The 22,478-nt window shown below is 34.0% G+C and overlaps 1 protein-coding gene across 5 annotated transcripts; it reads left to right on the top strand.

Moving 5' to 3' along the window:
- The first annotated feature begins 8,157 nt into the window (after nucleotides 1-8,157).
- LOC132286888 (plasma membrane ATPase 1-like) lies at nucleotides 8,158-18,062 on the top strand. 5 transcript variants are annotated; one of them, XM_059789305.1, is made up of 22 exons: nucleotides 8,158-8,352; nucleotides 8,578-8,655; nucleotides 8,799-8,918; nucleotides 9,101-9,199; nucleotides 9,500-9,637; nucleotides 9,828-9,962; nucleotides 10,060-10,239; nucleotides 11,250-11,456; nucleotides 11,549-11,668; nucleotides 11,769-11,888; nucleotides 12,081-12,203; nucleotides 12,292-12,396; nucleotides 12,524-12,668; nucleotides 13,660-13,824; nucleotides 14,145-14,383; nucleotides 14,588-14,620; nucleotides 14,805-14,886; nucleotides 15,084-15,244; nucleotides 16,054-16,239; nucleotides 16,332-16,514; nucleotides 16,601-16,779; nucleotides 17,600-18,062. In XM_059789305.1, the coding sequence occupies exons 1-22, from the start codon at nucleotides 8,185-8,187 to the stop codon at nucleotides 17,694-17,696; spliced, it is 3,063 nt and encodes a 1,020-aa protein (XP_059645288.1). In that variant the 5' UTR covers nucleotides 8,158-8,184; the 3' UTR covers nucleotides 17,697-18,062. The 5 variants fall into 5 exon arrangements, with proteins under 5 accessions (XP_059645288.1, XP_059645292.1, XP_059645289.1 ...); XM_059789309.1 differs by having other exon boundaries at nucleotides 8,232-8,422; XM_059789306.1 differs by having other exon boundaries at nucleotides 8,232-8,472.
- The last annotated feature ends 4,416 nt before the right edge of the window (nucleotides 18,063-22,478 follow it).

The following is a 22,478-nucleotide window of genomic DNA, read 5'->3' as shown; positions in this document are numbered from 1 at the left end:
GTGTCTTATTTTTTTGAAATTTGTTGTATGGCTATATCCGTGTCGTGTCGTACCCGTGTCCTGTATTTGTGTCCGTGTCGCCGTACATATCCGTGTCTTGTTGTATCCGTGTCTGTGTCCGTGCTTCATAGGTGATTATTTTCTTATCCTTGTCGATTACTTATAAAATAAAAATAATAAATTAAAGATAAATACTCCTCCCTCTTCCCTCCCAAAATGGAAAAATAAATAAATAAAAATTATCTCATTCCAAAATTTAATTTACTATTTTTTATAATATTTTCAAACTATATAACCTTTTAACTAAACAAGTGTATTAATTACGAAACAAGAGCATATTTTAAGCTAGGGGTGCACACGGTCCGATTTGGACCGAATTGGGAGTTTTTTGGGACCAAACCATTTATAACAGTTCCATTATTTTTGAAACCAAACCGAACCATAATACCCATGGAACCAAACCAAACCAAACCGTAAAAAACCGGTTTGGTTCGGTTCGGTTTGTCAGTTTTGGTTGATTTCCTTTTTATTTTATTTTAATTCAAAGGGGACAGAGTTAATAATAATAAATAAATAAATCAACTAACATTGATATAACATGCAAAAAGAAGAATTTTAAGAAGAAAAAATGAAAGAAAATTGAGATATATTTGAAAGAAATGTAAAGAAAATTGTGATATATTTGAAAAGGAAATTTTGACTTTTTAAAAAAAAAAAATTTAAGGAATTTAAAGAACAAAAGAAAGAAAAAGTTAAGATAATTTTAGAATTTAAAAATTTAGGGGGGCATGTGAGAACTTTACTTGATTTAAGTTTAGGGTATAATATATATATATATATATATATATATATATATTATAACATAGTAACGGTTCGGTCCGAGTTGGTCTGGTCCAACAGGACCGTAAATCAGGACCGAACCGAAAAATTACGGTTCCATAATTTTGGACCCAGGATTGGACCAAACCACTATATAACTAACCCAAATCGTCCAATTCAGTTCGATCTGACTCGATTTTTCAATTTTTCGATTTATCGAATTTTTTGAACATCCCTATTTAAAACTTCACTCTTATTACCTCATGTAAAGTCATCGAGAGCTTTAACGAATGCACTTCTTATGTGGTTATGTGTAGTACTTTGATAATTGAGGCTTTTGAGAGTCCATTGCCAATGAAGATTCTCTCCTAATCCGACCACAAAATCTTCATTCATTGGTTCTTTGTTTCCATTTCCATTTTGTCGTACACTAAAAGTTAATGAACAGTTTAATACTACTGTGTAGTACTAGAGACTGAAAAAATTAAGGGCAGGGTATTTTTGACATACATTATTAATGAATAATATGTATATTCTTTGCCAAAGTGTTATTTTTTTTAGTAATTTTAGTACGAACAATAATGAAATTTTATAAATATATATATCAAAATGAAAAAAAAATAGTAGTGTATTTTTAAACTACTTTCTTTACCCACACATGTGGTTCTATCCTTTTTTATTTTTTATTTTTAAGATAAGTAACCTGGTCTATTTTTAATATACAATTATACAAATGTTGCAATCCTCCTAACAATTGTGAATCATGTGGTTTCATATTAATTAAACAACATGAAGCGGCAAACACAACCAAAATGTGGGGCCAGCACAAGATCCCCTTCTAAATTATTTAAGGGTTAATTACAAAAGGTTATGTGTAAGTATAAAACACCTTATAGTATTGATTTAATGCAAATAGCCTCCTGGACACATCAAATGATTATAATACTTTCAATTCAGTAAAATAAATTTATAAATATAAATACATACTCATATAAAATGATTATTTTATTCAATTTATGTAGGAGTTTATTTATTTAAGACAAAAATAAAAGAATAAACTACAATGTCCTTCCCTAAAATTTAGTCTAATTGCAAATAATGACCATTTTTTTTTTTTTTTTGCAATGTGTCCTCTTAATCAAAAGAATGAAACTCTCTCTGTAACACTGGTGAAGTGGGTCTTCCCTATCACCCATTCTGTTTCCATGGCCATGGCATTGCTATTTCTTCAAATTAAGCTATCCAATCGGGGGGGTTGCTTCATGCATGTTGCCCCATTGCTGCAAAGTCATCCAGTCGGCAGCGAAGGCCAAGCATCTGATTGGATTGGGGTAAATCATGCGATTAGGGCAGAAAGTGAAGGACAACAAGTCGAAGAGGGGTATGGTTCCAGAGATGAACGGAGGGATGATGATGATATATGATGCTGGCAGCAAAAGCAGAGTCCATCACCTTCTTTTTCTTTTAAAGAATAAACGAAATCTCTTAAACTGCGTCGACTCTGTTATTTGGTTTGCGTTTAAGCGTAGCTCTTCTACTCTCTGCCTCGCAGCTGAGGTATGTCCAATAACGAGTTGCCCAAGATTACGACTCACCAAATAGATCTCAACAACCCAATCGCCGAACTCTTTGTTGATTCGCCGTTCGATTTGCAATCAAATCGCCGGGATACCTTAATCTCTTTCTATATATATATATATATATATGTACACATGCAAAACAGGTTTATATATATCCTAATCTTGATTTTTTCGTGAAACTCCAAGCAAAATCTACAAAATAGTCCTTTGGCTAAATCGAATCAAATGGGTTCTTCTACACCTTTATTGAAAGCAAATCAAAGCCCATACTGAAAGAAACCATAGCTAAACCCATTTGATTCATATGACCATAGCAGTTGAGCACCCAGTGGAAGTAACTGGCCAAATACGATCTGGATAGCCAGTACATGAAGAGGCATGCCTTTGAGAGAATATGTTGTTGGTATAATTAATTCACACATTAGGGTAAAAAGGTTTTTTAAATTTTTTTATATTTTACAACTAAAATTAATATAATATTGAAGGGCAATATCAACATTTGTATACTTTTTTAGGGACTGTTTGAATCCAATTTTTTACGGGTGACATAGTCAATTTTTTTAACAATATAATAACGAAGGTAGATAAGTAAATTCACCACAAAATTTAACATAGGGGTCTTTGCAAAATAATGTCAAATCCTAAGTTTATTTGCAATTAAACCAACCCTTAGGAAAGGGAGAAGGAAATGAGTTAGGGGTTGATGCACATTCTGTAAGGGCCAAAATAGGAAAAAAGAGGGTAAAATCAAATTTTCAGATTTATTTTTTACAAAAAAGTGATCAGAGGAGTTTATTTGCAACTTTTTTTTGAATATTATGGACTGAAATGCGCCTTTTCAAAAAGAGGGACTCATTATGCACATAACATATATTGTAAGGGTTTTTTTTTTTGCACTTAATCCATTATTAAATAGTCTAGAATACAATGTTACGGCTAATCATAACCTACCATCGCAAGTAGTAAATATATCAAATATATTTAATTTTTTACTGACGTGTTGAGTTGTGATTGATTAAGAGAAAAGAAAATTATTATATGATCTAAAGTACATGGTCCCGAACTCCTAACCCATGACAATCTAACACGCAAATAAATGTGTTAATTTTATTTTAGTTTTTACATGTAAGTCTGTTTATGATCAATCCAAATCATGTAATCTCGGATCAAATATTGTAGCCTAGTGTCAAAGTTCCTTAGGATCAATGTTGGCGTAGGTGAATTTCTTGCCAAATTAAAAAAAAAAACAAATATAGAAAGAAAAAAAAAAAAAGTGGGTAATGCATGACTCTAGAATTATTACATACATTCTAATTGTGGGATGTGCCCACTATTTGATGGGGTACTAATTACTCCAATAGAACACACTACAGGGCGGCCAAAAACCTAACTACACCTGCCTGATATCAAAATCATCACCAAAACTTTATGTTGAACATGTGAATTAAGTTGGTTGCAAGATGGTTACATAATTGTAAAAGGTAGCCAAAATATTGCACGTATAAAGATTTTGAGTACGTTAGGTAATCCCTGTCCAGTTGTAGGTAATCTACCTGTAACTTATATTCTATATATATTATAATACATATCATTAATTAATATGTGTGTGTGTGTGTGTGTGTCATCACAAGATATGCATATTATATGATTGTTTTTGGCCATCCAAATGTGGTTAGCATTAAAGTCCCCGGACAGATGAGTGTGGTGATGACTAGGAACGATTTGGCCTTTTCATTCATATATAATACTAATGTGTGTGTGTGTTGTGTTGGGGGGTGTTGGTGTTCTCATTGTCAAAGTTGGAGATCGATTTTCTTTTTTTGGGTTTTTTCGTGTAAACCACGATCATCTATGGTTGGGGTCATGAATGTGTCTTTGCTACCCATTTTTCTACAACTGGAAATGGCATCCAAAAAGTATAAACTCCCTCTATGTCCCGTCAATATTGGCAAAACAAACATGCCCCAACCCATTATTATTTGCATATATATCAATACCATATTTTTAGGTTATATATACATATATATGCAAATTATATAGGTGGTCGTTTATCATGATACGGAAAAAGAATTATTATTTTTTATTAGGGTGAATAAATAATCCGCGAATTTGCAAATTCAATTTAATCCAATCCAATCCGTGCAGGTTGGATTGGATTGACCTACGGATCGTTGACGTATTAAAAAAAAAAATCAAATCCATAGCTTACGAATTGGGCTGTTAAAAAATCGATCTGATTCGTGATATATATGTATATATATATATTCAAAGAATATATTAATTAATTTAATTAATTAATTAATTATCATTTAATGGACTCTAAGAATGTAGATCATTTAAATATATGAATTAATAGTGATAAATTGAAATAGTGATAAATTGAAATTTTATTTTTTGGGTTATGGTTAAAAAATAAAGAATATTAGATTATTTAAGAAAAAAAAACCTCAATCCGTGGATTCAATTCGATCCGATCCGTAATTCAATGGATCTGATCCGATCCGTGAGATAATAGATTAGTGGTGGATTCAGATTTTTCTAATTTGTAAAGAGCAAATCAAATTAGGATTGATGCTTGATTTGATCCGTGGACAACTGTTTCTTAATGTGTGTTGATTTATAGACAAAATTGGTTTTATTGGGGTTTGCTCTTAAGATTTAATTCCTCTTGTTTCTTAATATATATATATATATATATATATATATATATATATATAGGCAGTAATTAGAGGATTTAACAGTCGAACTACCACTTGAGTGCAAGAAAACTTAATTGGTGAATTTGATAGCCATATGAAAGTTTCGAGACTAAAAATCATCCCTTCATCTACATCACACCTACTCCCACTGTGCTTCGTATTGTTGCCTTCGAATCCACACACATACATATATATAAAAAATAAGATAAATTTAGAAAAGAGCCAGTTAATTAAAATATCAATTTCAGGAAAATAACCTAATGACAAATATAAATTCACCCGATAATTGTTTGGTTGGGACTTGATGCAGGGCCGCATGTGCCTATATACGTTACAATGTTAAAAAAATGGTTGTAATTAAAACAATCAAGTAAATAAAATTAATTAACTTAAAACAAAGACTCCACGAATGTTGGCCTCGCTTCTTATTAAATTGGAAATAGTTACTCATACTTTTGTACTTTGGCACATGTGGCCACAATCCATATATATATATATATATATATATATAAGTACAAAAGTATGAGTAACTATTTCTTATTTATATATATATATATATGGATTGTGGCCACATGTACCAAAGTACAAAAGTATGAGTAACTATTTCCAATTTAATAAGAAGCGAGGCCAACATTCGTGGAGTCAAAGGAAAAAGATCCATCACAAAACTCTATAGATTAATCTCTGTCCTAATCTCTGTCGATTAACCCACAAAACACAAGACATTCATATAATGTCAGATAAAAATTATACAATTCATTATGGAATCTAGTTAATCATATGCCGATCTTGGTGCTGTCATAAATTATAAAGAAAATAGCAAGCGGATGATGACACGTGGCATCATATCAACCAAATCACTTCCATCCTTGCACATGGATGCATCATGCATATGATCTTAACGCCACTGTTCTTGGCAGATAACACTAGTATACCCTACAAAATTAAAGCGCTATTGAAAGAGACTCCGAATAAAATAATTCCAGAACAGAAAAGAACTTCCCAGAAAAAGGAGATTCGATAGAAACAAATATATATATATATATATATTTCATAGAAGCATCTTGAATTAAATTGAACCCCATGTGTGGTCGTCCTCCTTGTTTACTAGCTTACACCCATTCTACCAACAATCCAGAAAGTAGCTTTTCTTGATCATCTCTACACGCATGCATTCTACTACAACTACATCAACATCAAACTATATTTTCATTTTAATTTCTCTATTTTACATTTCTTCCGGAAAAAAAAAATAATAATAATAATCTATCTCACTTTATTGATGCACCATATATATTTGTATGGAGTATGTTATTACGATGAGCAGTGCTGCACAAACACAAAAATCCAATATTGGGAGGAAGGGCATTTTTGACTTTCTGCTTCCGTATTAACTGAAATAGTGTCCAAGAATTGAAAATTTGGGAGTGTCCAAAACAGGTGTTTGCTGAATACGATTGTAATTTACACCAGTAGTTTAAAAATGAATGGACCACTATGTATATTTATATTGTCAAGGCGACGACGTGTTAACGAAATCAACGAAACCGATTTGGAGCTACTCTTTTGTAATTTTCCAAGTCTTACGACGCTGTTTTGTCAGGTGGTGGCAACATAATTTTACCCAGTCCATACACGTCAATGCTCAGTATTTTCCCAACAACGTACAAAAAAATCAAGTCAAAGGTCAAAAAGAGAATCAGAGTTGCAGAGACAGATTATCAAGAAAGAAAATGACACACAAACCTCACTGACTCGCATGATTTTTCTCGTGCCCAAGGTTTACTCAACCAATGTGACTATGTAATTACTAGCAATATAGACTATATGGTAGGAATATAATATATATATATATATATATATACTACATTCAGAAATGAACATTTTCTGTTTTACTATTATTTTCAGAACTTATTTAAAAAAAAAATACTAGAAAAATTATTAGAAAATACTACTTTTCAGTTTAAGGACTAAAAAAAGCTATCAACTCTATGAATTCGTGATTTGAATTTTTTTTTTTTTTTTTTTTCCAATTCAGCTTGAGATCGCTCCATATTTGATAAATTAATATTTGCAGTCATAATTTATACACATATTACTCCATCTGTTCCATATTAAATGCTCATTTAAAAAATTTTGACCTACTATTATATTTTATCTTTGAGTTATTTAAAATTATTTTTAGTCAAAATCGTTTTATATACTATGTTAGATGTCCACTCGAAAATTTTAACTCATAAAAATTAAAAATTAACAATTAATATGAGATGGAGATAATAAAATGTAATAATTATTTATTTTTTTATTATCTTATGAATTAGTAGTAATTGAAATTTTTCTCATTTTTAAAATTTAACAGTGTTGCACTATCAATTTAATCACACAGAAAAATACACAGTGCAAAAACTGTACGAGAGAGAATTCGGGTGACAAGACACCTTTATATCTTCAAACAAAAGTGGTTTTTTTTTTTTTTTTTTTTTTTTTTTTTGTCATCTTTCAAAAAGCTGCTACTTTTTGTTTGTGGACAGGTTGATGCTATTTATTTGTTACTGTATTTCTTTTTTCCCCAATTTTTTTTCTTTTCGTTTTTATTTCTCATAAGTGAAAATCAAAAAATAATAAAAAAATAAATAGAATTCTTGAGGGACAACGAGAAGTAACCCATTCGAGAAGTAACCCATTCATGGAGTGCCAACAACATCCCACGTCAATGTATCTTCTCCATTATTAAGAGTGGTCCACTCTTGCGTTCATCGAGAATCTCAATTCATTAAAATCCACTTTTAAAAGTTTGCCTTTGGGTAAATACTATCAAAATCATTAATCTTTTTTAGTACTTAGTAACTACTAATAAGTAGGCAACTGCAGGGGTAATTTTGTCCAGGCAAATTTTTCCCAGGGTCAGCTTTGAGAAATAAAAAAAGTAGGGTTCCCCATCGATATATTCCCTACCAACCTTTATGCATTTCGCTTTACAACACAATAATGGTGGGGCAGCATAAATTTTAATAAAAGAAATATATACTGAAAAACAAAAAAATCGTGCAACAAATAAAACCAACCAGAGTGTACCTGCCAAGTACATGATCTTCCTTGAGCTGCTCATCATATCATCCGCAATAAGAGATAATCGTGCCCTAAAAAGCTGCTACGATTACATTTCTAGAGAGAGAGAGAGACAGCAGAGGAGAGAGAAATTTTGTAGACAGATAGAGACCTCCTCCTCCTACTCACCTTCTCTACAGTTGATGGTCCTCTTCATCTACAAAGCCCAAACTCTCTTAAATAAATAAATAAATCAAATTTTCAATCTTTTTACTTGTTAGTTTTTTCCCTTTTTCTGAAACTCCTCTTTGTGTTCTTCATTTCTGGTACAAAAATTGGTTCGTTGTTGGCGGTTTGATTATATAAACATGCAATTTATGCAAGTATGCGGTTGTATATATAACAATAATAATCTGTAGTTTATTCTCTAGGGGCACAAAATGAAAGAGAGCGAGATGGGAAGCAAAGATGAAGTAATGGACGCTCTGTTAAGGGAAGCTGTGGATTTGGTACTAACTCTGAGACTAAACTTGTCTCTGTTATTTAATTTTATGAGGGTTTTTGTTTGTGATTTGTTGATGGGGTGTGTGTTTGTTTTGATGTTTTTTGGTTTTGGGTAAGTAACGAGTTTGAATATGAAATTATTTTTCAGGAGAACATACCAATCGAGGAGGTTTTCCAGAATCTGAAATGTACCAAAGAGGGGCTCTCAACAGAGGGTGCTCAGCAGAGGTTGGAAATTTTTGGGCACAACAAGCTTGAGGAAAAGGAGGTACTTTTCTTTTTTGCTTTTTTTTTTTTTTTTTTTCCTCCTATTTCTTTTTATGTTATTAATATTTCCCCCCTGAATTTAATGTTGTTATTGTTGTCTCTGTTTATAATGATGGTGTTTTTCGCTCCAGATTTATGGTTGTTCCTGTTAAAATTTAAGATTTTTTTGTTGGGATATTGCAGGAGAGCAAGTTTTTGAAGTTCTTAGGGTTCATGTGGAACCCTCTTTCATGGGTTATGGAAGCTGCAGCTATTATGGCCATTGCACTTGCAAATGGAGGAGTGAGCACCAGTTCTTGTTTCCTCTTTGTTTGGTTGCTGAGAATCTCATCTTTTATGTTGTTTTGGATTCTTGATAGCTAAAATTACTCTGGACAAGTCAAGTTATTGTATTAGGATCAGCTGGGTGGAGGTTTTCTTTCTGGGTGCCAAATATGAATACTTTTGAATTTTGAATTTTAATTTCTTTTTTCTCCCGAACCAAACATGGCCTTTATGTTTATGATTTCCAACTTCCAATAGTGATGATTATTTTCTGAAGATTTTGCTCAAGCGAACTTCATATCACCCTCTTATTGGCAGGGAAAGCCACCTGATTGGCAGGATTTTGTTGGGATCATCACTCTTCTTTTTATTAATTCGACTATAAGTTTTATTGAGGAGAACAATGCTGGTAATGCTGCTGCAGCTCTCATGGCACATCTCGCGCCCAAAGCAAAGGTATTGGTATTTGGATAGAAATGAGTCGTGTCTTGTATTTGATTATATCTTCTGAAATCTTGGTTGAGACAGGATTATACAATTTCAGCTTCGCATTTTTTCTGTATTTGATTTATAAATTATTTTAAAGGCTAGGTTGTGACATTTCTTCTTCTCCTTGATTAACTGAATCTCAAATGAAAATTTTAAGGTTCTCCGAGATGGGAGATGGAATGAAAAAGATGCAGCTGTTCTTGTCCCAGGTGACATAATTAGTATTAAACTTGGGGATATAGTTCCAGCTGATGCTCGCCTTCTTGATGGTGACCCATTAAAAATTGATCAGGTGTCTTTGGGACTCTCATTGTTTTGTTAAGTGAATTAAAGTTGAATTTCTGGTAGTTGAGATAACTTACGGAAGCGCCCTTGTTTGGGCTTTGCAGTCTGCACTGACTGGCGAATCCCTTCCTGTAACAAAAGGTCCAGGGGATGGTGTTTATTCGGGCTCTACCTGCAAACAGGGGGAGATTGAAGCAGTTGTGATTGCCACTGGTGTGCATACCTTCTTTGGCAAGGCTGCTCATCTCGTGGACTCCACTAATCAAGTGGGACATTTTCAGAAGGTATGTTAGTCAAATGCAAATTTCTGTGTTCAAATTCATAGTGAAGAGGAAAGAAAGTGAATACAGGAATGATTTAAGAAAGGGAAACGAAAATTCTCTCTCTCCCTCTATATATATGTGTGTGTGTGAGCATATAGATATATACTACAAAATATTGGGATGGAAGAAGTAATAGGATTTCAGTTGGAAGACATCCAATAGATATGGTTTGGTAATTGCAAACACTACATATATATTTTTCTGTTAGTTATTATTGATCAAGAAACCAACACTACAAGAATACAAGGGCATTCACATGCCAGTAGCACAAGCAATACAACAGCATACTAAGGCTAGGCTCAACAAACAAGGAGCAACTAGTTCACTCCAGAGTCCAGACTATTATCCATCATCAAGTGACAGAAAACAACTAAAGCAAACAACTACCTAAGTGACAAGAGCAAATAGAAATACCTCGCATAGAACTGTAGAAACATAATACACTCTATTCCACCAACAAAGGAGAAACTAACCCCAGCTAATAGAACAAACATCCTTAATTTCCCACTGCCCAGCCAACTCTCTATTAGTTTGAGTGTCTTTTATTTTCAGATGGAGATATTAAAGCTCACGGTGAACACTGAAAATAATATCAGATACAGTCCCCTTTCTATAATTAAGCAACCTAGCATTCCTCTCCCTCCATAAAAAGTTCACAGAAGCAGCCAAGCAGAACTTTTGAATTCTAATTCTTAATTTGTTCCCTCATAACTCAGCTGCAAGGACCTGAATAGGATTACTCCAAAGCAAGTCCTGCAAATCCAGACCATATTTAGCTTAGGTGTTCCCCTAAACAGACTTAAAAAATACTACTTTGGTTTGTTGTATTTCAACAATTTTCTCACTTTAGTGTCGGTTTCCATTTTGATTTTGTCAAGTCCACTCTCCTGTGGTGAACAAGTTTCTCATTTTCTTATTTTTGGATAGCTTACAATTGTTTTGTATTCAGAACTCTGTTTATTGCTTAACAGGTCCTGACTGCCATTGGGAATTTCTGTATATGTTCCATAGCTGTGGGAATGCTTATAGAAATCATTGTAATGTACCCGATTCAACATCGGCCCTATCGTCCAGGAATTGACAATCTGCTGGTACTTCTTATTGGAGGAATTCCCATTGCAATGCCTACAGTTCTTTCTGTAACAATGGCAATTGGCTCGCACCGTTTATCTCAGCAGGTTTGTCCCATTGGCCATTCTAATTCTTGTACTTCAATCAATTTTTGTTTGAGGTGTGCTATGCCAAGTCTATTTATTTTTAATTATTGTAGGGAGCCATCACAAAACGAATGACAGCAATAGAAGAAATGGCAGGAATGGATGTGCTTTGCAGTGACAAAACTGGAACTTTGACCTTGAACAAGCTGAGTGTTGACAAAAATATTATAGAGGTTTGTTGTGTGTGTGTTGGGGGGTTGCGTCATGATTGAATTTCTAACATTGTGCATTGTAATGCCCATTCTAACTCTTTGTTTGGATATACTATTTAAGGTCTTTTCTAAAGGAGTGGATGCGGATGCTGTAGTTTTGATGGCTGCCAGAGCCTCCCGAGTAGAAAACCAAGATGCAATAGACGCCGCTATAGTGGGGATGTTGTCTGATCCAAAGGAGGTATGCTGATTGGTATATAAATTTTCTTGTACAAAGAATATGTCAGCAAGAATATGTCACCTTGAGATAGTGCAGCTGCAGCATGGAGAATAATAGGTTTTTCACTCTTTTACTTTTTTTCTTGGTCTTTCAATTTTTTTAACTTTTTTTTTTTTTTTTTTTTTTTTTTCTTTTCTTGGCTATTAAAAAAAGGCAAGGGCTGGTATTCAAGAGATTCACTTCCTTCCGTTTAACCCAACTGATAAGCGAACAGCTCTGACATATATTGACAGCGAAGGTAAAATGCATCGGGTCAGCAAAGGTGCACCAGAACAGGTATATTATCCAGTAATTGTATGTAATGTGCTGGATCTGTAATTGAAAACTCACTGTCCTAATTCATGCATGCAATATGGTTATTTAGATTCTGAATCTTGCACACAATAGATCGGACATAGAGCGTAGAGTTCATGCTGTGATTGATAAGTTTGCGGATCGAGGTTTACGATCTCTAGCAGTAGCGTATCAGGTAATATGTTATTCTGTCATTATCCTTTTTATACTGTCTACTGATTCAACTCAATATCAATGTCTATCTCAATAGCGATTAGCCTAGAACAATGTATTTTACGGTCTCTGTTTAACGTTTGTGGCAGGAAGTTCCTGAAGGAAGAAAGGAGAGCCCTGGAGGTCCATGGCAATTCATTGGACTTTTGCCTCTCTTTGATCCACCCCGACATGACAGTGCAGAGACAATAAGAAGGGCTTTAAGTCTGGGGGTAAATGTTAAAATGATCACTGGTGAGTATGTCTTGTGTAGAATTGTGTCTTTCTTTTTTCGGCTGAACATGCTCAGTCAGTGCTTTTGATTGTTGTACAAAAAAATGAATTAGCTCTGTTCATTGATGCTAGAGGAAATTTATATGGGTATAGAAGTGAGAATTTTAAGCAAAAAAAATGATTTATTTTTTATTTTGTGTTGGTAAAATGATGTGGCAATACTATTCTTTACCAGTGCTCTGATTATTTATAGATGTGACACTGCGTTACTTAATTTAGGCAGTGCTGAAGAAAATATTGGAACTCACAGAATCCTTCTTCTATCAAAGATTGAGCCATAGGTATAAACAACCTGTGTATTATTTAAAGACATTAATAAATATCCACTTTCCATTAATACCAACTAGGGGCGGGGCAAACATACTTGGCGTGGACGATGCTGTGGTGGAGGTGACAGTGCATTGTGGCATTGTTTGGTGTGATCATGGTGGGGCAATGTGATTGGAAATGATTAGATTTTTATTAACTTTGTATGGAGACTTGATTGGAAATTGAAGCCAACAAATCAACACCAAGGTTGATTGTTAGCCTATTTTTGAGAAAAATAAAGACCATCTCATTGCATAGGGCTGAACTTATGGTGAACTGGCCTATCCGCTCAACAGGTACTTATAGTTCATGCTCTGCACATTTAGGTCTTGTACCAGATATTCGTGGTCCGTGGAGTTCAAATATGGTGCAGGTGCTCATAAGTTAATTGTGGGCCTCGCTGCAGTGAATGTTTCGTAATGTTTAATTCAAGAGACCTAAATGTGCATAGCTTTAGTGGGTCATTCCATGATCTGCATGCTTTTGGTTGAGGAGTTGGCAAATTTTTACGCCATTAAGAAATTCCTGTTTAATCCTTCATATCTGGTGTTCTGTTTCTTTAAATTTATTTCTCTCTTGTTCACAAATTATTTTGTTCGTAGTTTTTTTTGTATTTTTGCATGACTCTGTCAACCTCCATTAGGTGATCAACTGGCAATAGCAAAGGAAACAGGACGCCGACTTGGAATGGGAACCAACATGTATCCTTCTTCTGCTTTGCTAGGGCAAAATAAGGATGAATCAATTGCAGCTTTGCCTGTTGATGAGCTGATCGAGAAAGCTGATGGTTTTGCTGGCGTTTTCCCTGGTACCATTTTTCTTCGTTTTTTATTTATTTATAGTAATTTGGGTTATTGTTTTTCTAAATTTCGGTTAACTTTACATAAGCCTATGTGGTAAGATAAGCACCCTACTGAGAGAAAGATGTATCCCTTGAACTCTCCTATCGCGGAAGCTAGAATGCTGGACTCAAGGGTTAATTTTATTTTATTTTTTCCTCCTGATTAATATGTTCAAATTGATGTGTACATAACATAGTACTGATTTTGTGCAGCGTAAAATATTCAGAGAGCACTTCTTCTTTGTTTCTTACTTGTGTAACTGACCTTGTTTAATCTATTTGTGCAGAGCACAAATATGAAATTGTTAAACGTTTGCAAGCTAGAAAACATATATGTGGAATGACTGGTGATGGAGTTAATGATGCTCCTGCTCTTAAAAAGGCTGACATTGGCATAGCTGTTGCTGATGCAACTGATGCTGCTCGTAGTGCTTCTGATATAGTCCTCACTGAACCTGGTCTTAGTGTCATCATTAGTGCTGTACTGACTAGTAGGGCGATTTTCCAGAGGATGAAAAATTACACAGTAAGTTTGGGTTCTCATCAGACAACAGTTTCTTTGTTTTAGAGTGTGATTGGTAGTATTTCTTCCAATGTCATTGCCCCGCTTTCATTGGTCACTGAATGGGCCATCGTGCCCTCCACAAGTACCCTATAATACTGCTACCAACCATGATTGTGCATTAAAGTTAACTAATTTCTTTTTTTTTTTTGCATTTTCTTAATGCAGATTTATGCAGTTTCCATTACAATCCGTATTGTGGTAAGTTATTTCATGGCAACGTTGGAATTTATTATTGTAAATAACCTCTTTTTACAATTGTATTTGAAATTTTGCCATAATTATCTCAATTTAATCAACAATAATTTGGTTGGATCTCTTGGTGGTTTGTAAATTACTCTTTCACCTATTTCTGGTTTTTTCTTTTTTCTTTTTTCTTTGACAGCTTGGTTTCATGTTACTTGCCCTCATATGGGAGTTTGACTTCCCACCCTTCATGGTGCTGATCATTGCCATCCTTAATGATGGTACTTATTATGTTTCTTTTATTACACTGAACACTTAATCCCTTGATTTATTCAGTTAATACAGACAAATAGATGCACATTGCTTTTCATTTTGTTTTACTTAAGCTCAAATGGTTTTTGTTGTTAATTTTGAGGGAACGAAAGGGAAACCAGTTGGCGTATAGATTTTTTTACTCACTAGTTGTTTGCAATGCCAGGTACCATTATGACAATATCAAAGGATAGAGTGAAACCATCGCCTCTGCCCGACAGCTGGAAGTTAGCGGAGATTTTTACAACTGGAGTAATTCTTGGTGGTTACTTGGCAATGATGACGGTCATTTTCTTTTGGGCAGCATATAAGACAGACTTTTTTCCTGTAAGGAAACTTACAATTAGTAAAAGATGCCTTAACTACAGGGAAAAAAACAATGATGCCTTAATGCTCATGTGATTATGAATATCACAATTTTCTCCAGGTTCTTGTCAGTTTTTATAAGTTAGCCCACTTCAATTTCCTTCTTTAAGTTATCATCATCATCCAAGCACCATTTGCCATCATCATCAGTTTTTATTATTTCAATTTTATACACTTTTTATCAGTTCCCTGTCACAACTTTCTTTCATCCACAACTCCAAGTTAATTTCCAATGCCCCTTAATCTCTTCACCCTTAGCCACAGCTCTAAGTGAAATTTTCAATTACTTTGAATCTAGCATCAGTCCTAACAGAGTTCTGAAAATTATCTCTGTTCTTATTAAAGATGCTCTCCTTGTACTCACTATTTTGTTGACATATTTTGGATCTTTGGATTGAATAGCATCAGCAGTTAAATTTTTTTTCCTTTCTATATGGCATTAGCTTCATGAGTCAAAACATATCCTGTCCCTCTTTTGCTTTTCAATGTGTTGAATTGATTTATGTTTTTCTTATTGACGGGAGTTTGTTGGGAATTTAATTAATTATGGTCGTGTGCATTTGATTTGCATTTTTGTCATGAGTAATGATGCTCTGTTACTTAATCCGATTTATCAACTTTTGTCCTACATTAATGTACATTTCCTTACTCAACTAGACTAGCTATGGACCTAACTTATTTCATTGATATATCAGTTCCCTGCTAGTGAACACTAATGAGAAACAATTTGCTAAACTTGCTTGGTCTTACACCTTTCTTGTTAATTCCAGCATTTATTTAAGGTCCCTACTCTTCAAAAAACAGCTCATGATGACTTCAGAAAGCTTGCCTCAGCAATATACTTGCAAGTGAGTACTATCAGTCAAGCCCTCATATTTGTGACACGAGCTAGGAGTTGGTCTTTTTGTGAGCGTCCTGGCCTTTTGCTTGTGGTGGCTTTTATCGTTGCTCAGCTGGTGAGTAAACTACTGGTTTTATATTATTTATGTTTTATGTGCAAGCACCTTTTGATTAAGCCAAGTGTTATTCTTTCTTCTTTGTTGAGCAGATTGCCACATTGATTGCTGTCTATGCAAACTGGAGTTTTGCTGCTATTGAAGGGATTGGATGGGGTTGGGCTGGGGTGATTTGGCTGTATAACATCATATGTTACATCCCACTTGATTTTATTAAGTTCATTATCCGATATGCTTTGAGTGGGAGGGCTTGGGATCTTGTTTTCGAGCAAAGGGTATATGACAAACACTTGATCAATTAGAGTAATTTAGGGATGAAACTCTTGGCTGACTGTGTTTGGCGGAATTCTCTATTTTGCAGATTGCCTTCACAAGGAAAAAGGATTTTGGGAAGGAAGAGCGAGAGCTTAAATGGGCACATGCACAGAGGACCCTCCATGGACTGCCTCTACCAGATACCAAGTTGTTCACTGATCATAGTAGTTTGACGGATCATAATCAGATGGCTGAAGATGCAAAAAGACGAGCTGAGCTTGCAAGGTACACACATGCACACATAACTGAAATTAATTTTTGCTTGGATCCTCAACAAAAACTTTTACGCTCTTCTGCAGTGATATTTATTCTTGTTCCATTTTATATTGAAGATATATATGATGGATCTAGAAAATCTATTGTTTTCGGGTCATTTGGAGACCTTTGTTTCGTGTTTCTGGGTTTGAAGATCCAAAGGTTAGGATTTTTTTCTGTTGATTGAAGTCCAATAGCTTGCCAGTAGTCGAATGCAAATTAGTAAAATCTGCAGTTTAATATTTTTTAATGATTTGATGAAAATATTGTACCATGTATATGGTCAACTCCGTCAACAGGCAAAATTCATTTAACCCGTTCCTTTTATCAATGGGCTATTAGCTCAATGGTATAACCTCCCTACCCTCAAAGAGGAGGGGAGGGTTTCATGCCCTAGCGTGGGCAATGTGTGTGAGTATACTTAACACATAAATAAAAAATGCGAAATTCGTAAATCATGCTGATACAACGGTTGTAAGGCCTATCACTTAGCATGTCCAATCTGATGGAAGCATGAACTAGCAATCAATTTGGTTCTTCTTTGGCATTTCACCGTTTGAAGTAGGAAAATTTAGTGGATGGTGAAAAAAGAACGTATATTGATTAGGGTTTCATATTTGACCATGTGGATATAGTGTTACTGCTATCCTCCTGTCTATTTCTACAATGTGTAACATTATTGCATCTAGTATGCATTGTGCTCTAGAGAGAGACAATTGAATATGCAGTTGATACTTTAATATATGCCATGATGTGTTTTTTTTTTTTTTGTCTCCCTTTTTTCTTGCAGGCTGAGAGAACTGCACACACTCAAAGGCCATGTTGAATCAGTTGTGAAATTGAAGGGCCTTGACATCGACACAATTCAGCAAGCGTATACTCTTTGAGGGAGATGAGGCATTGTCCTTCCATGTGGTACATACTTCTGCTAGTGCCTGTTGTAAAGACCCCGTAGTTTCAGATCCTATTTAATGCAACCTACCGGCATTCTTCTAGTATATATGTTCACCATGGATTGTTGTCAGCATCTTTGGTTGCTGCTCCATATCCTCTCTCGCTCCCACCTTCCGAACTTCTTTTGCTCCTACCTGGTGATGAGTAGATTAATATTACAGTTACATTCCCCATTCTGGTACAAAAAAGACGTGCTGGAATGACTTTGGCTTTTATGCCTCTAATTTTTTTATCAGTTGGTCATTTAGCTGATCAGCTTGGGCATTGAATGATATGCAACAATCATAGTTGCTTGGTCACTCTGTCTAGCTAGTAATTCTTGATTTAGAACCTTGTTTCCCAAGTATGCATGCCTTCAGGGAGGTTTTCAGCCAGCTGAAGCACCCCGCTACGCTGTAAAAAAATAATAATAATAAGAGCCTTTTTTAAAAAAAATTATAAAAACCCATGTGTTTACCACATTTGGAAAGAGAGGAACTCAAGTCTCTTCAAAGGGTATATCATCCGCCAACAATGATATTCAACAAGATTATCAAACTCAATCAAAGGAAAATTCCAATCTAGGGTTTTGTAATCTCGAATGGAAGCATCCTGATTATTCATTATGGTCGCACATCTTACTACAAAAAGTTTTCATAATGATTATTCATCATGGCTTATATCTTAGTACAAAAAAATTTCTTTGTAAACATGCCTCCATAAAAGGCAAGGATCTTAATAATATAAAGTTGTCTGCATTTGCATGTAATGGAAACACTTCCTAATATTGAAAGAGGTGCCGGAGGAGAGCCTAAAGAGTGGCAATGGTATGTTTTTCAGAGAGACGTGGAGAGATAGACGATGCATATATATATATATATGTATATATATATATATACACACACTATACACATAGAGTTATGATCTCTAGTTTAACGGTCAGTGTAGTAAAAGTTGGGGGGGAAAAAATCCAAAGTAGTAAAGTGCAACTTATCAAACAAATTAATTAAGGTATACACTTGCATACCCCCAAAAAAAATTAACAAAAATAAATAAATATAAGAAAAAAAGTTGTGTTGGAGAGGGAGTGTTTAATATTATTAATCCATTTATTTAGGTACACATGCAACTACGCAAGCACCTACACATGCAACTATGCAAGCACCTAAAAACTTCACACAACTTCATAGTCAACAGATTTTGTATTTATGAGTACCAATATTGGTAATGTACTACAGTGGTGCGAATTATTTCCACCAAATACTACACTATATTCAAGGCAATGAATCCTAAAACAGTGAGTCATAAACTAATGTTACATTTGGTGTGCAGGAATAGAATGGAATGGCAATTCCATTGGAATGAAAATCCATTCCAGAGAATGAAAATTCATTTCATTACTAAACATATGGAATGGCCATCCCATTTCATAGTAAGATTAAATATTTTTGTAATATTCCTAATAAGCCCTTCATCACATTCAAATAAAGCAAAAATCTTTTGTAGACAAAAAAATATTTCACATACCATTTTTCAACTTCTTAATTAGACATGGTAAATGTCTCCCATCTTCTGAATATACCCAGGCTGCCATCTTTATCTTCTAAGTATATCACTTTTTTCCTTTTTTTTTTTTTTTTTTTTTTTTTTAACATTTGTGTGATTTCTCCATCTTTCTCTCTTCGAACATTTATATATGGAGCAATGATAATATAAAATAAAAATCAACAATCATCTAGAGTCAAAAATAATATTTTAGTTTATTTAAAGGCTTTTCTTTATTTTTTTCATCGTCAGAATATTAATTAGATTTTTATTAAAAAGTAATGTAAGTCATTTGAAAAGAGTATTTTTGACAAAAATCATTACATTTCAGATTTAACGATGGTCAACCAAACAATAGAATGGTAATAATCATTCCATTCCATAACGATTCTATAATGTTTATTAAATATGCAAAAGTATAAAAGAGATATTTGGTTTTTTTAGTGGGCCCCACAAAGCACTAAACATATTTTATATCAACACACATCATTTTTGTGGCTATTTTCACTTCAGCTTCGGGATTGAGCTCCCTGTTTCTCTCCTTGGTTTTTTTTCTTTTCTCATTTTCTCCCTGTGAGTACAAGCAATTTATCATTTGGTGCACTCTAAGGATTTCGAAATTTTAGGGTTCTTGGGCTCAAATTGGGGATTTTGAGGGTTTTCACTTCCATTGAGGTAGGGGTGTTCTAATCTACAACTTCTTGGGTCTTTTGTGAATTTTTCCCCTTAAATTTGATCTTAAGCATGCTAATTTTTGATTACCTAGTTTGTTGTTGTTGTAGTTATGTGTAATTAAAATGATAAATGTGTTCCACGTGTTATTTGAGTTCATATACATGTCTATCTTCATTACGGTAAATGAGCATGCTTAGTGTTTGATATGTTGTATGTTCTATGATTATTTATTTATTACCTTGAAAAAGTGATACTATGGTTATAAATAAATAAAATAAATGAATATTTAGAAATAATTATTGAATTGTGATGATGATGTAAATGGAATGTGTGAAAGCCTATAGTTGAATTGATGATTAAAAGCATAAAGCATTCATTCATCCATCAGCAAGAAAAAAGGGAAAAATGTTTTCAAAACAAAGGAAATAAATTTTTGGGAAAGTATTTCTAAAAGTGTTTGCGAAAACCGGACGCCTAGGAAGCGCTTAGTGGTCCGTGTTGTTAATGTAGTCTAGAAGGGAGTATGGTTGAGCTAACTAGGCCGGATGCGACGCCTTGGAGGTGCCTTATGGTCGTGGATAGTTAGTCAACCCTCTATTTGTGACGCCTGGAGGTGCCTTGGGTCGGATTACACTAATGGTTTAGAAGTTGAAACGGAAATGTTTCAGAAATGGGGAGTGACATTTGCATAACATTGCATTTCATGATATTGTGGGAAATTTGTGATTTGTTGACATTTGTTTCATATTTGTTTTTGTGGTTGAGAATATGTATTCCCCATGGTATGACCCCGTTTCTTTTTACCTCTTCCTTATGTGGATTCACGGGGTCATAAGAAGTATATCTTAGACACTTCCTATTGAACTTATGCCCATCCCCTTCACGGGGTCATAAGAAGTATGTCTTAGACACTTCCTATTGAACTTATGCCCATCCCCATTGTTTTTAACATTTTTTAGGATACGGAAAAGAGGCGGCAGACGACGATCTACCACAGGTTTAGACGAGCTTGGAGACTCATTTTATTTTGCTATCTTTTGTATTAGAACTCTAATATTTTGTAAATGTAATCTTAACTATTTTGAGAAACTTTAGTTTAATTGGTACAATATTATAAGTTATGGACTTTTAAATTCTAGCTACATTTTATGGACTGTAACTTGATGTAACTAAAGTGTGTTTCTTGTTTGGATGAAATGATGGAAGGCGATTTTTGATACGTATGCAATCATTTCGAGAGTGTAATATAATAATTGTATTGTTCGTTGGAACATGATATATTATTTTTAAGGCTCAGTGAGGCCATTGCATTTTTTTTTTTTTTTTGTATTTCAATAGGTTATAAATGAACTTTGGGAGTCATGCCGAAATTTTATATATTTTATTATTATTATTTTGGTATCCTTTTGGGGCATTACAGATTCACCGTGTCACTCCAAAGAATGGAATAATATTATCATTCTCATTCTCATTCTCATTCCGTTCTGAGCTGCATTCCATTACATGCTTGCACACCAAACGTAGCCTAAGTACTTTTGTAAATTGTTTTCTATCGAACACGTAGCCTAAGTACTTTTGTAAATTGTTTTCTATCGAATACTACATTAAATTCAAGGCAAAGAATCCTCAAACATTCAATCATAAACTATGATAACTCACGAATCACCTCATACTAATTATTGAAATAATTGAAATATGTATTGTGAATTTATCTGCCGATCGAAAACCACCCCTTTCAACAACCGTCTACAAAAACTCTGGGTATTACAAATAAAAGTAGCACACATAATAAAATACTTTTGTCGTCCTCCAGAGTCATCTATCAAGTTAATGATCGATTATTAATCATGTAGGAGTAATTCTAGAAAAAAAGGAGTGGAGCACAAATGTTAGTCATGGAAGCCAGATTGTCCAGGACTTGTCAACGTCAAAGATCATCTGTTTCCAACAAAAAAAAAAAAATACCACCCAACAGAATTGCATTAATACTTTGTTAGAACTCCACACGTTATTTTCAAACAAATATAACATTAAATTCAAGGCGATGAATCCTAAAATAGTGAGTCAGAAAATAAGTACTCTGTCAATTGTTTTCTACAAAATACTACATTAAATTCAAGGCAAAGAATCCTCAAACAGTCGATCATAAACTATGATGACTCACGAATCAACTCATATTAATTATCAAAGAAAGTGAAATATGTACTGCAAATTTATTTGCAGATTGAATACCACCTCATTGAACAAACGTTTCCCAGAACTCTGGGTACTACAAATAAAAGTAAGACACACAATAAAAATACTTTTGTCATCCTCCAGTCTAGGGTCATCTATCAAGGGAAAAAATATGCAGACAACAACGAATTAATTATCAATTATTAATCATGTAGGAGTAATTATGGAAACAATTTATTATTCTTAATACAACCACGCAGGAGCATAAGCTCTACCCATAAGCTCATCAACATGTAAAATAGACAGCAGAAAATCTCAAAAGTTAAAGCAGACAGCAATTC

The sequence above is a fragment of the Cornus florida genome, unplaced genomic scaffold, assembly GCF_030987335.1.
Source record: "Cornus florida cultivar Cherokee Brave unplaced genomic scaffold, ASM3098733v1 CherokeeBrave_3.0.0_Hap2_Chr11, whole genome shotgun sequence".
In the NCBI taxonomy this organism is placed as follows: Eukaryota; Viridiplantae; Streptophyta; class Magnoliopsida; order Cornales; family Cornaceae; genus Cornus; species Cornus florida.
This window is presented reverse-complemented; position numbering and strand designations above follow the sequence as displayed.